The 14,735-nt window shown below is 35.9% G+C and overlaps 1 protein-coding gene across 5 annotated transcripts in view; it reads right to left on the bottom strand.

Annotated features, from left to right (window-relative positions):
* The window catches only part of ari-1 (E3 ubiquitin-protein ligase ariadne-1), a 158,225-nt gene extending 144,019 nt beyond the window's left edge, over positions 1-14,206 (bottom strand). For 4 of the 5 annotated variants that reach the window (XR_012966644.1, XR_012966645.1, XR_012966646.1 and 1 more), the window contains exon 1: positions 13,790-14,200. Coding sequence is in view for 2 of the 5 variants with exons in the window: in XM_076189289.1 (XP_076045404.1) it covers positions 13,790-14,008 (219 nt within the window). In the remaining 3 variants the exon portion in view is untranslated. Of the gene's footprint in view, positions 1-13,789 lie in introns of all 5 variants that reach the window. The other variant, XM_076189290.1, reaches the window with a different exon arrangement.
* Positions 14,207-14,735: the final 529 nt, after the last annotated feature.

Raw genomic sequence — 14,735 nt, 5'->3', positions numbered from 1 at the left:
CCATCAACAAACTCACCTCCATCTGGAGGTGCAGCCCTGAGGGGCTGATACTTGGTCTCTAGACTGGGCCTAGTACCTCTAACTTCAACTGTATTTCCTCCCTTCCTTTGACAACTAATAGCTGGTGACACAGATAAAGACCCACACACTTGAGCTTCAAAACTGTAAACATCTTTGTGCTCCATAGAAGAGGAAAATTCTTGGTTATAAGAAAGTCAGAAGCCTGGTTTGTACTGAATGGGAGGGGAGCAATTGTGGGTGTCCACAATAAAGTCTCTGCAGTGCTAGTTTGACATAACAAGAGAAAATGTAGGAAAACAACGATAAGTTTGAATCGAAAGATGACTCGACAGCAGAGACATCTAGTGGCGCCACACCAAAGTACAATGTAAACAGGTGTTTTGAAACACCAGTGATAAGATGAATATATGATGAAGAATCATTTTCAGGCTCTGGTAAGTACAAGAGAAGAAATTTAAATTGAATCTTAGACATAGCAGGGGAATGAGTAAAAATAGAAAATGGTGTGAGAACGAACTAAGGAAAAACTGTAGAATGAATGGATTGCTTAGCCCAAGTTAACATCAAGATTTCCGACCTAAGATAAACAAACGCAGAACTAAGAACCAAACTAAAGGTAATGAAAAATTATATAATAGAGGTTAAGCATGAAAATGAAAAGAGGAAAATTAATTATATTACCAATAGTGAAAAATTAAAAGAGGTAAATAACAAAATACAAGAAATGACTCAAAGAAATAAAGAAAACTTAGGTGAGGAAAGTATGCTAAGGATTAAGAAATGGAAGGAAACAGAGAAAATGAAGAAATTGTCTATAAAGAAATAGTCCAACAACAGGTGCACGAAAAAGCAAAAAATACAATCATTCAAGTAATTAAAGAAAAGGCGAATTGAGTTAGAGATGCAGTGGATAGAAAAATATGTATTGTGGTATAAGGACTAAGGGAAAAACATGGTCTGGCGAGGTACATGAAAGAAAAAATAGAAAAACAAACAGCAATGGCAATTTTAAAAGAAATAAAGGATGGTGATCAGAAGTAGAGATACAGATGATGTGTACAGGATGGGACATTATTCTAAGGAAAGAAATCGACCCCTACAGATAAAACTAAGATCACAAATGGTAGAAGACATATTAGAAAAAGCAAGTAAGTTGGCAAGGAGTGAACATTACAATATGATATGGATTAAAAGAGAAATGAGTGTTGAGGAATTACAATAAGAGAAAACACTAAAAGATGAAGCTAAAAAAAAAAAAAAAAAAACATGAAGAGGACGGAGACTGAAAGCAAGAAATTCTATTGGAGGGTAACTGACATGAGACTGAGAAAATGGTACACCAGAGTGGGCAAAGCAAAAACAGGAAAAAAGATGGAGAAAGAAAAAATCAAAAGTGGCCTATACTAAATTAACTAAATGATTACCTATTAGAAGAAAAACCAGACATAAAGGGAATTGTGGTGACAAAATTAAGGAGTTCAATACCACCTATTAATGTTGGACAAGGGTTATACAATTACTGGATTAAAAACAGAAACAAGAAACAGGGAGGAGGAATCATGTTCTTGGCCAAGAAAAACTTGAATGTGACAAAGATTACGGAGGGTAAAAGCAATGTAGAACTGATCATGATAAAAGTCGAAGACAAGGACATGAAAAGTAGAAAGTTTGTGGTGATTTACATGCCTCCAAAAACAAGCACTTGGAAAGAGAACGAGCATATGAAAATGCTAGAAGATACAAGGCATTCATTAAATAAGATACTAATGGGCAGAGGTAACCTGGTAATAATGAGGAACTTTAACTGCCAAGAAATTTGTTGGGAGGAAATGACAGTGAAAGGCGGAGAGGATCTGTGGGGTAATGTATTACTGGACATGACCATGGAATATACAATGACACAGTGGGTCAATAAATACACCAAATACATTAGTATTGAGGAACCATTGAGACTGGATTTAATATTCAAAACAGAACCTGAAATTCAGGATAAAATTAAATACAAGACACTACTTGGAAAGAATGACCACATACTTATAGGGACTGAACTAAAAGAAATATATATGGAGAAAATGAAAAGTATAGGAAAGGAAGATTGATGTACAACAAAAAGAACTTTGGACAATTAAAAACAATCTTTCAAAATGCAAATTGGGAAAAATTCTACATGGAAGAGACAAAAGTGAAAAAGAAATGGGAGATCTTGATGGATAAATATAATGAAGGAGTGAATAGGTACATACCAAGACAGAAACAAGATAGAATGTACATTAAATGCTGGTTTAACAGAAGATGCAGTGAGGCAAAAGATAGACAAAGCTTGGAAAAGATGGAGAAAATATATATAAAAAAAAAATGGAAAATGGCAAATACATATAAACTATAGAAATGAGTGTGTAAAGTGTGAAGAGAGGAAAAACGGAACTATGAAAAAGACATTATAGAAAAATGCAAAGAAAACCCAAACTATTCTAGAGATATGTGAATGGTAAAATTAAAAATAAACAGGAAATTGTGAAACTACACCAAGGAAATACAGAATACACAGAAGATCTAGAAATGGCAGAAGTCATGAATAATCACTTCAAGTCAGTTTTCACTAGAGAGAAGGTACAGTATTGGGACGAAGTGAAGTGTGATCTCCTCCCATGAGCAAAATAACAACACAAAAAGAAAAAATAGAGCATTTAACAAACCTTGATGTTTGGAAATCGCATGGCATGGACAGAATTGAAATTGGATTCTAACAGAATGCAAAGAAGAACTAATGGACAAAATATATAACATAATAAGTTGCTCACTTAAAGAAGGAAAAATACCGAAAGACTGGAAAAATGCCAACATTGTACCAATATATAAAGGAGGAAACAAGGAAGAACCAACTAATTATAGATCAGTCTCACTAACAAGCACTATAGCCAAAATTTGTGAGAAAATTATCAAGAATAGATGGGTAAAACACCTGGAAGAATATTATATAATAAACCCAAAGCAATTTAGGTTCAGACAGGGAAGATCATGTACCACAAATTTAATCTGTTTTTACTCAAGACTAATAGATACAGTGGTACCTCTATTTACGCGTGCCCTTATGTATGCGAAATTCTATTTACATGGTCAAATTATGGGAAAAATCTCGTTGCTATTTACGAGGAAAATTTCTATTTATGCAGGCACACTGGTGTCCATTACTGTGTGGAAAATCAAATCCCATGCCACTATCTTGCTGACATCACCCTTCACATGCTGTGTTGTGTCTCCTCCCACCATCTTTGTTTGTTGTGTGCACAACTGGTCCTTCTTTCAGCTCCTACCCCTTGGTATTGTACTGTTTGTGCCTTTAAAATGCCTCCAAAACAGGTGGGAAATGGCATTTCCATTTACGCGAATTTCTATTTACATACAGGGGTACAGAATGGATTAATTGCATAGAGGTACCACTGTATAATACAAGAAAAGGATGGCTGGGCTGATTGTGCTTTCTTGAACTTACAAAAAGCTCTCAACAAGGTACCACACAAAAAATTATTTAAAAAATTGGAAAATATGGGAGGGATACAATGCAACCTGCTAAACTGGATGAAGGACTTCCTGAATTGTAGAAAGATGAGAGTAGTACTCAGAGAAAAGTATTCAGATTGGAAGGAGGTGATTAGGGGAGTTCCGCAAGGATCTGTATTGGCTCCAACATTGCTATTTATGTGAATGACATGGATGATGCTGTGGAATGTTACACGAGCTTCTTTGCAGATGATGCTAAATTGTTGAGGAAAGTAAAAACCAAAACGGATTGTGAATGACTACAGGAAGACCTGAATAATGTTTGGAAGTGGAGTCACAAATGGGAAGTGGACTTCAACATTAAGAAATGTAGCATAATGGAATTCGGAAAAAGTAAAAACAGAATATCAGGACAACATAAAATTGGAACTAAGGAGGTAAGAAAGTGGGATCTGAAAAAGATCTGGGAGTAATTATCTCAAACGACTTGTCCTCTAATAAACAAATAAACAAAATTGTTGGAGAATCCTAACTTGCTAAGATCAATAAAAGTAGCATTTACCTATTTGGATGAAGAAATTATTAAAAAATATTAATCACACTAATAAGGCCTAGACTTGAATATGCGGCGACATTTTAGTCACCCAGTACCAAAAAGAATATAAAGAAAATTGAAAGAATCCAGAGAGCAACCACAAAAATGGCTCCAGCACTTTCAAACTTGTCATATGAAGAGACACTGGCTAAACTGGAATTACCAACTTTGGGGCATAGAAGAGAGGCAACCTACTGACCATCTATAGAATCATGAAGGGTACAGAAATACCCGATAGAGAGGACTTGTTAAATTGTGACGAGAAACACGAGGAAATGGAGAGAAACTCAAAAAGGATAGTTATAGAAGAGATCTGAAGAACAGTTTTCCATACAGAGTGGTGGACACTTGGAACAAACTGAACGAAACAATAGTGTATGCAAAAACCATTCACGAATTTAAGAGCAAACTAGACACTGAGAGATACAGAGGCACAACACCACGAGCATAGCTCCCCTTCCCATAAAATACAACTAGGTAAATACACAAATACAACAGACAACAGCCACCTCTTTTTCCCAGACATTTATGATAGGGTCTGAAGACCCCTGTTACTGTGGGGCAGCAGGTTTAAAGTCAGTGAAACCCAAGGCATCAATTATTGTTATTACTATTATCATTTATGGTCCCCTGTACCCCAATCATTCTTTCCTTCTTCCTCTGCTAGCCCACTATGCATCAGTCCTGTACATTAATTTCTTTCACTGTCAACTTCTTCCTATATGAACACTCTCCTTCCTTCTGCATTTGCATGATACACTTTTGACTAGAATAACCACTACCATTCTCTTCACATGTCTATACTATCATGGGGAGTGCTGTTAAGGGGGCCATCGCGATGAATTAAAAAAAAAAAAAAAAAAAAAAAAATTGAAATATTCGAAAAAAAATTCTTGTCATCTAGTGGCCTTTGGCAAGCCAGTCCTGAAGTATTTCAGCGAAATACCAAAAAATAAAGGAGTTATGGCTATTTTTCTGAGCCCCCCCCCACTTCCCAGTACACCTTCACTGCACATATGTTCAACCAAGTTATTTCATCGCAATAAAAATGGCACATATGCGATGTATTTTGTTATTCACTAATATAGACTAGCTGGAAACTTGTCCTACACGTGGGGAAAGCACTTCGCACTCGTGAGTAAACTGAGAGAATTATTGTCAGTAGGCAGAGAAAGCGAATTGTTGCTCCTTGGAAAACTTTTATTTACTTTTATTTGAAGCTATAATCATTTCAAGAATGCCTAAACATTCAAAGAAACGTGCGTTTCATGAAAGCTAAGAAACTGAATCAAATTATTGAGAAAGAGTGTACTTCTGCCTTGGTTATTACTGGAGATGATTCATAGCAGTGCTGCTGCGTGCACGGGCTTGGCTACGCTGACTGTGCGTCATCGCACTCCTCTACCCCTCCATATCCTCTTTTCTCAAATGACGTCACCACAAACATCGTGCATGCGTGACGTACCATCATGTGCCTCTTCAAATGAAACACTCCGAGTGCTTTTCGTCACAAGAGCGACTGTCATTGATCATAACTTTGGAAGGACACAATCTTCTTTCTCACTTGGTTGGAGTCAATCCCATCATTACAAAAGCACTTGAGGAACAAGACAAAGACACAGAACGGAAAGGGACACCAAAGACCAGAAAGAGGAAGAGAAAACTATCGTTCAGCTCCGATTTCCAGCCGGGAGCTTTCTAGTAAGCGAACCTGGCGACAATGAGGGAGGTGGTGCCTCCTGAAACACTCGCCTTCTGAGCTGCTAATACCTCGTAAAAGGGGGGGATCAGGTACCAGCTACACTTTATAATAACATGTGAATGACAGAATGCATGAAGATTGTCGCACAGAAAAAAAATCTAAATGAAATATAAAAAAAATGCAGGGAAATGTATTTTGAACTTCAAAGCTCAATATCTCAAAACTATCCTTTTCTCTAAATTTTTTCTATCTCCTCCGTAACTACTTGGCCGATTTTAATGGGGTTTGAATCATTTGAAAGCTGAATAAATTTGCAAACTTTTTCTCTTGGGGTTTTCATTTTTTGTGATAGAAGTCGATATATTGTATTAAAAAAAATTACATAAAAAAAAAACAAAAAAAATTCTCCTAAACTAAGAGGAAATTCCAAAAACTGTATGATAATTTTTTAGGTATTGCTATAGAGCATTTGTGGTATTTTTTTCAGCATGCTCAGTCAATGGATAAATGAGGAGATAGAAAGTTTGTAATTGGTCAAAAAAGTTTTTTTTATTAATAACTTCATTGTTTTTCAACCAAATGATATGAAAATTGGTGGTGAACATCTCAGTATATGTGTATATAACATATTAAAAATTCGCAAAATTCCGATCATAAGTGACGAAGTTTGTTTTCAAGCGCGACAGCCCCCTAATTGCATCCTTTACAAGCACCCCATTAAAAATTTCCTTACTGGGACCAATGATGGGTAGCTAGTGGTGGTCCTTCAAGATGGACTATGGAGAGAATTATTTCCAAGCTGCCCATTTTCAAAACCCAACCCTCTGGTCTCCATCTGGAGGTGCAGCCCTGAGAGGTGACAGTCTGATTATACCTAAGATACCTGTTAGCTTTAACAGAAACAGTTCCACACTTATAAAACACAAACTAAAATTTAAAGTTTCTTCACAGAGAAATCTTGAGAGGGTAAGAGATCTGTTACCACCAACTGTGAGGATATAGATTTCCAGTCACTGAAACTTGTGGCAACAGTTATTTTTTTTTTTTCTTACCTCTAAACAAAGGCTTTGAACTGCAGGAATATCACAGTATAATATACAAGCATCTCATGTGGTCCCTCCATATATGTGGGGAATGCATGTCACAGCATGAATTTGAATCAACTGAATACTGTACTTCTTTCAAACACATTTTGAATAAATCTCAATTTTTCAATGTGAAATAGGGATTTTTTATAAGTTTGTAACATATGTATAAGTTTACATACTAGGGGGCACATATTATGAGGGATAAGTGTAGTGTGAATTTGCTACTTTCATGGTCATTGTTCTTCAAGATTTAGCTGCATGCTACTCACTCCTTAGGAGATAACACAGTACTATATCCAATGAAGTATCTCCACCTTTTTCTTTGCAATGATTTTATGCAGGAATTAACCTGTAGGCTTTGGAATTCTCTTCCCCTTCATGCAATTCCAACTGTCTGACATGGAATTTCAAAGAATCTCACATTTCCTCTACATTGACATTTTAGTTCAAATTGGTGTACCCTTGGTTCTTTTCTTTCTGGATCAGTCCCCTACAGGGATTTCATTTCTATATTTTGGCCTTTCATGTCTCCATGATCTGCCTCATGGAGTCTTCCTTTTTGCTTGCATTTGCTACCTCCTTAAAAGTGATAGCATCTCTGCCTTGTGTTCTCCCATCACTGTGCTGTATCACTTCACCTCTGCAATTTTGTGACAGAAAAGGAATTTTCATGACCCTGAAACTCAACTCCCCACTAATTTACAAAGTCTCAGAATACAACCCCTCTACTTTACATGTATTCTTATAGGGAAACTAACTTTATAATTCATGTTATGAAAAATCATATTACACAACTCCTCCAGGAATGTATCAGCCTTAAGTTACAATAAAGAGATAGTGGGTTGCCATCTGGAAAGGGTGAGTGTGGGACAGTACAACATAAGGCTCTGTGTCCTCTTAGTAGTGGTTGCATTTGGGCAGTTGGAGACTTGCCAGACTGATTGGGTATTTTTTACTTTTTGTATCCGTAGAATACAAAGAGAGATAAACATGGTTATATAAGTATTTACCATATATAAGGTTAAAGTTGAAAGAGAGTGACAACTGCCAACAGCTAAGTCAGGAAAGTATCACATGAGGATGAAGTCTATTGATACATTTCACTCATTCGAGATTTATAAAATATTTGGTAAAACTTGAACTATTGAAATGTTGACCAATAAAGACTGTCCTTGAAGGTTAAAGTTCTTTTTATTGGCTATCAGTCTTATACCAGTATTAAAGGGTCAGCTAGTGCCAACATTGTTGCAAAATCATTGGAGAAAATATTCAATCCTTTAGATGTCTAGCGTGCACATGCATGCACTAGTTACAAGATGGAACATCTGACATCTGAGAACTCCCATGGGACCACCTATTATGTTTGCCCTCACATCAGGCATTTGGGCCAAGCACACAGACATAATATTTTTGCCACTCCAGGTGAACCAGATGGAGTTACCAATTTCATTCAGTATCATATACCCTAGTCATTAAAGGTTTTCTCTTGGTCAGGTGTCCAAATGAAGGGGATGTCCTTCTTAAGTTAATGGTGCTTCTATACCTTGAATGTAATGCCTGTAAAATCCTGATAGACCAAGGAATGAACATATGTGATCAACAGAGGTAGGGCATGGAAAATCAAGGACTGCCTTGACCTTGTCCTGCGAAATTAAAATTCCTTGCGTGTTAGGAACATGCCCTAAAAAGTGTATTTCTTTCTGAAGGAAGGAGCATTTCATTAGGTCAACTGAGAAGGTTTTCAAAGAGGTGGTGAACATGTGCTAGATGTTTGACTTTTTGATAAAATAATGCAAAAATACATCCTAATTATTGTGCAATGTGATAAAAAGGCCTATCAAAATATTGGTAGCAGACAAACTTTTCCTTCGTCAATTTTCAGCTGTTCTTGTAATGCTCTATTGGCTGTGACATCAATCTTGCTGTTTACATTCTGATGCATGCCATGTGCATGCACTATAAAATGTCGTGCTGTGCTGTCAACTTGATCAGTGATCTGTCATATTTCATGTGTTAGCAAGGTTTTATCAAGTATTTACTTTGAAAATTGTTTATTGTGTCACTGCAAATTGTAAGTGATTCTATGAAATTTTCTGCAGCAAATGAAATTAATTTTCATTCTTTTCCAAAGGATCCTGTTTGCAAAAAGGACTGGATAATTCGGTGCAGATGGCATGAGTCATGGAAGCCTGGATTGAAAGTGAAACTCTGTTTGAAACATAAAAAACACTTGGGACCTGGCCCTGCCGAGTCACTAGGAATTAGCATGAAGCCCATTCTAAAAGAAGATGGAACACCAACAATTTTTGTCATCGACAAGACATCAGGTTCAGCAAGCAAACACCGTTGAAGGAGCACCGCTGTTGCCTTGTCTGAGCCAAAGTGGGACAGCCCCTTGGGTCTTGGGTGTAGTAGTGAGGAGGATCCAGTAGTGGACAACATGGTGAATAACATGATGGACACTGATCCTGATTGGGAGCCAGACATGCCAGATACTGGGCACATGGACTTTGATGAACCTGACATGGAGAGTAAACCACATTAATTCCTCCTTGCATGAACAGATGAACTATACATGCACTGTGGACGTGGTTATCTTGGTGGTTGTGTAAATGTTTTACCAACAAAATCAAATAAAAACCAGTCCTGCTGGGCATGCTGGGGCCTGGCAGATAGAGCCAGGCCATCAACGGCTGGTAGGTATTAGGCCTACCATTTCATGCCTTCAGACCTTCATCCACACATCTGATGACAAACCAACAAAATTATGTATTTACCTAGTTGTATTTTACGGGACAAGAGCTATGCTCGTAGTGACCTGCTTTCGTATCTCTCCACATCCAGTTTATTCTTAAAATCGTGTATAGTTCTGGCATTCACTGTTTCTCTGTTCAGTTTGTTCCAGACATTGATCACTCTATGTGGTAAGCTATTTTATTTTTCAGGTCTCTTCTGTAACTTTCTTTAGTTTCTTTTTGTGTCCTCTTGTTTCTCTTCTGTCCCACTTTAATATGTGTCTGGTCTGGTGTGGTGTGTGGTTGGTGGTATGCATTTATGTATGTAAAGTGTGCATGCAGTAATGCATTCTGACAAACTCACAAATCATTATTTCCCGCACATTCTGGGCATTCATCCTCTGAAGATTCCTTGCTCTCGACATGTTCTTTGTTAGCCAAGTTTTGTTTGGATATCCGAATTGGTTCATACAAGTATCCTTGTTTCCATACCCACAGAACATAAAAGGGCATCCAAATCTGATAAATCATCTTCACTTAATGTGAAGTCACTTTCATATTGCATGCAGGCCATGTTGAAGAATGTAAACAGCAACTTTTATGTCATCAGTATGCCCTAGTGGTGGAAAATGTATCTAGTCTGCTACCAGGCACTTTTAAGATCATGCTATTTGGATAAAATCAAGACTATAAAATATTAGAAATGTGCATTTTAGTGTTCTAACTTCTTCTAAGTTATATTTCATACATAAAATAACAAAAAATAAAGATCGCACAATCAGTCCTAGAATCAGCCTCTGAGAAAGCAAGTAAGATTATAGGACTGATTGGGATCTTTTGACTTCAAAAGTCCATCTCTCATTAACAAGCTATATAAATCGTTTGTTCATCCACATTTGGAATATGCTGCTTCCATATGGTCACTGAATCTCATGAAAGACATTGACAGATTGGAAAAAGTACAAAACTGATTCCAAATATCAAAAATAAATAAATTATATGAAAGTAGAATAAAACATATGAATCTGTTTTCCCTAAAAAAGCATAGCCTCAGAGCTGACTTGATACAGGTCTTTCAGATTCTAAAGGGAATTGACATCAAAAGTGACAAAATTTTCACAATGAATGAGAATCTGACAAGAAATAATGGTCTCAAACTGTTAGGAAATAGATTTAATTTGGAAATGGGTAGAAACAACTTCACCAACTGTGTAGTTAATAAATGGAATAAACTTCCTGCAGAGGCAGTGCAATGTAGTTCAGTTCGAAGCTTTAAGATTCATTTAGATAAACACCTAAGCAAGATGCTGTAATGCCTGCCATTTGTTTTATATTATTTGTTTATTTGTTTGTTATTGTCTGTTTATTATTTGCTTGATTATCATATTATTTATCTATCAATTTATTATTATTTACCTGTTTTATTATTATTTAACTTTACTTATTTATTTCATTTACTATATTATAATTTTTATTTACTTATCATTATTATAATTTTGCATCTTAGTTATGGACCAAAAGGTCTCCTGTTGGCATGCTCTCCTTTGTAATCCTTTGTAAAGAAATCCAAAACCTTCTCAGTTGACCTTTTAGCTTCAGTTTGAGATCTGATTTTGCTAGTCATGGGAAGACAGTGTGAAGAGTGTGTAAATGTTCGCTAAGGGACTTGAAGTGATGATCACATCATCAAGGTACATAAACACTGAATGACCTATAAGACCTGCAGGCACTGTGTGCATAAGTTGTGTGAACATTGAGAGAGCTGAAACTTGACCCATGGCTTGTCAGAGGCCTAGACTCTGGAGCAAGGGGAATCTGGAAATATCTCGACATAAGGTCCATGGTCATGAACATTACTGTTTTCACCAACAGAGTGCAAGAGGTCCTGTAATACTGGGATGGGATGTCTATCTGGTATTATGAACTTATTTAATTCTCTGAAGTCAACTACTGGGCAGATAGAACCATTGTGTTTAGGGACAACAAAGAGGGGGAAATTCCATTCACTGATTGATAGTTCAATGATGTCTTGGATAAGGTTACCTACAATCACGCATGTACTGTGTGGTATTCTGTATGTGGGAATGTAATGTGGTTTAGAGTTCTCATAATGGGGTATATGATACTGAATGAAATTAGTAACTCCATCTGGTTCACCTGGAGAGGCAAAAATATTATGTCTGTGTGCTTGGCCCAAATTCCTGATGTGAGGTCAAACATAATAGGTGGTCCCATGGGAGTTCTCAGATGTCAGATGTTCCATCTTGTAACTAGTGCATGTATGTGCATGCTAGACATCTAAAGGATTGAATATTTTCTCCAATGATTTTGCAACAATGTTGGCACTAGCTGACCCTTTAATACTGGTATAAGACTGATAGCCAATAAAAAGAACTTTAACCTTCAAGGACAGTCTTTATTGGTCAACATTTCAATAGTTCAAGTTTTACCAAATATTTGATAAATCTCGAATGAGTGAAATGTATCAATAGACTTCATCCTCATGTGATACTTTCCTGACTTAGTTCTTGGCAGTTGTCACTCTCTTTCAACTTTAACCTTATATATGGTAAATACTTATGTAACCATGTTTATCTCTCTTTGTATTCTAACAAAAAATAAAAAATACCCAATCAGTCTGGCAAGTCTCCAACTGCCCAAATGCAACCACTACTAAGAGGACACAGAGCCTTATGTTGTACTGTCCCACACTCACCCTTTCCAGATGGCAACCCACTATCTCTTTAATGTAACTTAAGGCTGAACTGGTAGTTGTGTCTGGTTTTCTAAGGGTCACAGATTTTGTGCAAAAGTTGGGGCAATGGACTGACTGAATAAAGTCTATATACCTAATATAAATGGTAAAATTATTCATGTCTTAGAAATAATATAAACCCTATTTTTCCTTGTACTATAACTTATTAGCATGTATCAAATCATTCTAACGAAAGTTATAAAGTTAGTGATCTGGCTATAACTAACTTCTTTTATTGAAACCTTTATTTCCTTAATATGTGAAACACAACTGAGCCAAAATGGACTACTATTTTATATATTATGTGGAAAATATAGCTCATAGTCGATATGTTCAAAGACCAAAATGTTTACAACAGCTACAAAGTACATTACTGTCAATATTCTTAGCATTATCAAAACGGTACTGTATATATCGTCAATACTATCATGCCAGCTGGCAGTTCAATATTTCATATCTGTTATTCTGGATCAATAGTATTAGTAACATTTCATATTAGTATATAAGAAACTATATCTCAGTTTAAATTACATATGCAATTTTCCAGTAATTTTTGAATTGGGATATTTGAGAAGTAATTCATGCGTTTGATTTATTTCCAATGAATATTTTAGGAGCTGATTTTTATCACTTCTGACACTAGGATGTAATCCTAAAAAAACATATGCATAGCTCTAACACCATTCAATTATGATGGTGAAATTGATGGTTGAAGTAGATTTTCACTATAAACAATAACGAAGCTTTAGCAAATGACTCACCACATTTTAGTAATCTAATTTTGAGTACTAAATAATTCTGAAATAGGTTCTAGAAATCATGAAAGATTCTAGGTTCCCCAAGACAAAATCATGATTACATCAAGCAAGCAATTAACTGCAATCCTTACAAACCATGAAGTTTAAGTGTTTGGTATAATGTGGAACCTGAAACTACATAAATACCTATCGGTTAACATTCATGAATCATACTGAAACACTTATGTCATATTTACTCCACTAATTTCCCCATCTTCCTACACAATAAGCCTTATATCGGTTTTGACATTAATCATATTAATACTGGTGGTAGAAATACAATCCTATTCACCCCGCTGAAGAAATATCTACCTTGATTGATATCAAGTAATGTTTAGCTACTCTGGTCATTACAACTCTTCCTTGTCCAGCAGGTGAAATCCAAGCCACAAACTACCAACTCTTCTTCCTTAAATTGCCCAATATTACTATATACGTTAACTTCATGAGAAAATGACAATATATTCATGTCCTGTAATTGTCAGGCCAGGAATGATGTTGCAAGTACAAGAAGTGCAACATAAACAAAAATGAGTCACCCAGCAAAATTTCATCACGCATCGTTACTCATAAATGAACAAATCGGAATACTTACATTAACTACACTGTTGACTTCTTTGATGCACTCAATCATATGACGTGTAATTTCTTCCGTAGATAATACTTCGTAAGGATAATCTTCGACATCCCTGTAGTATTTACCACTTCCTGATGATCCTGGTTCTCCATCGATGTCAAAATCTATTCCAACATCGTCTCCACTTGATTCATTACCGCTATCACTTTCATAGATGTATTCTTGGTCCGAATCCATGGTAACTGTTAGCAGCAGTCCCACAGTGGACGTCAAAAAAAGAAAAAAACTCAAAAGACCTTATACAAACCCTCTCTTTTCCCTAAGTCTGTTTGCTAGTGACGTCATACAACAAGACCTTACACTGTGCGTTTGATAAATCTCAATACATATGTTCTGTATTCCATTGTCATCAAATCCCCATAAATGTTTCTAAAGTACGACAAATTTTATAATATTGTTTGTTAATACATATTTCATTCGATTCCATGTGTCGGTGAAACAAAGATAAACGTCAAATAGAACGCACATATTAGTTACTGAATATTTCCGTCCCAATACGTTCAGGAAGCAAAACTACATTATGTTTTATAGTCATTGTGTTTGATATGACTTTCATTTATTAAGTAGTAATGTTAATTTTATAACAATATGACGAAATTTTAAAAACATAGAGAAAATGAAGAAGAAATTTAATGTCATCATCTCTCTAGCCATTGACAAAGGAACGGAATATAACATACAAAACAATGACTAAAGAAAACGGAAGAATTTGCGCGAAATTCAATATAAAAATACGTAAAAATTACACGACAGTATGCATCGTTGACTGTCCAAGAAACCTCTTTTTTATTTTAGATTTAGTTATTATTGTACACATCTTTTTTCTACAAACAACGGTTAGTACACCTGCTGTTCATAAGCTCGAATGAAATCAGTTGATTAAATGCATTTATAATTTGTATTT

This window comes from Oratosquilla oratoria, chromosome 8 (assembly GCF_046742065.1).
Source record: "Oratosquilla oratoria isolate Oo_2021 chromosome 8, ASM4674206v1, whole genome shotgun sequence".
Taxonomy (NCBI): Eukaryota; Metazoa; Arthropoda; class Malacostraca; order Stomatopoda; family Squillidae; genus Oratosquilla; species Oratosquilla oratoria.
Note: the sequence above shows the minus strand (reverse complement) of the source record. Positions and strands in the feature narration are given on the sequence as shown.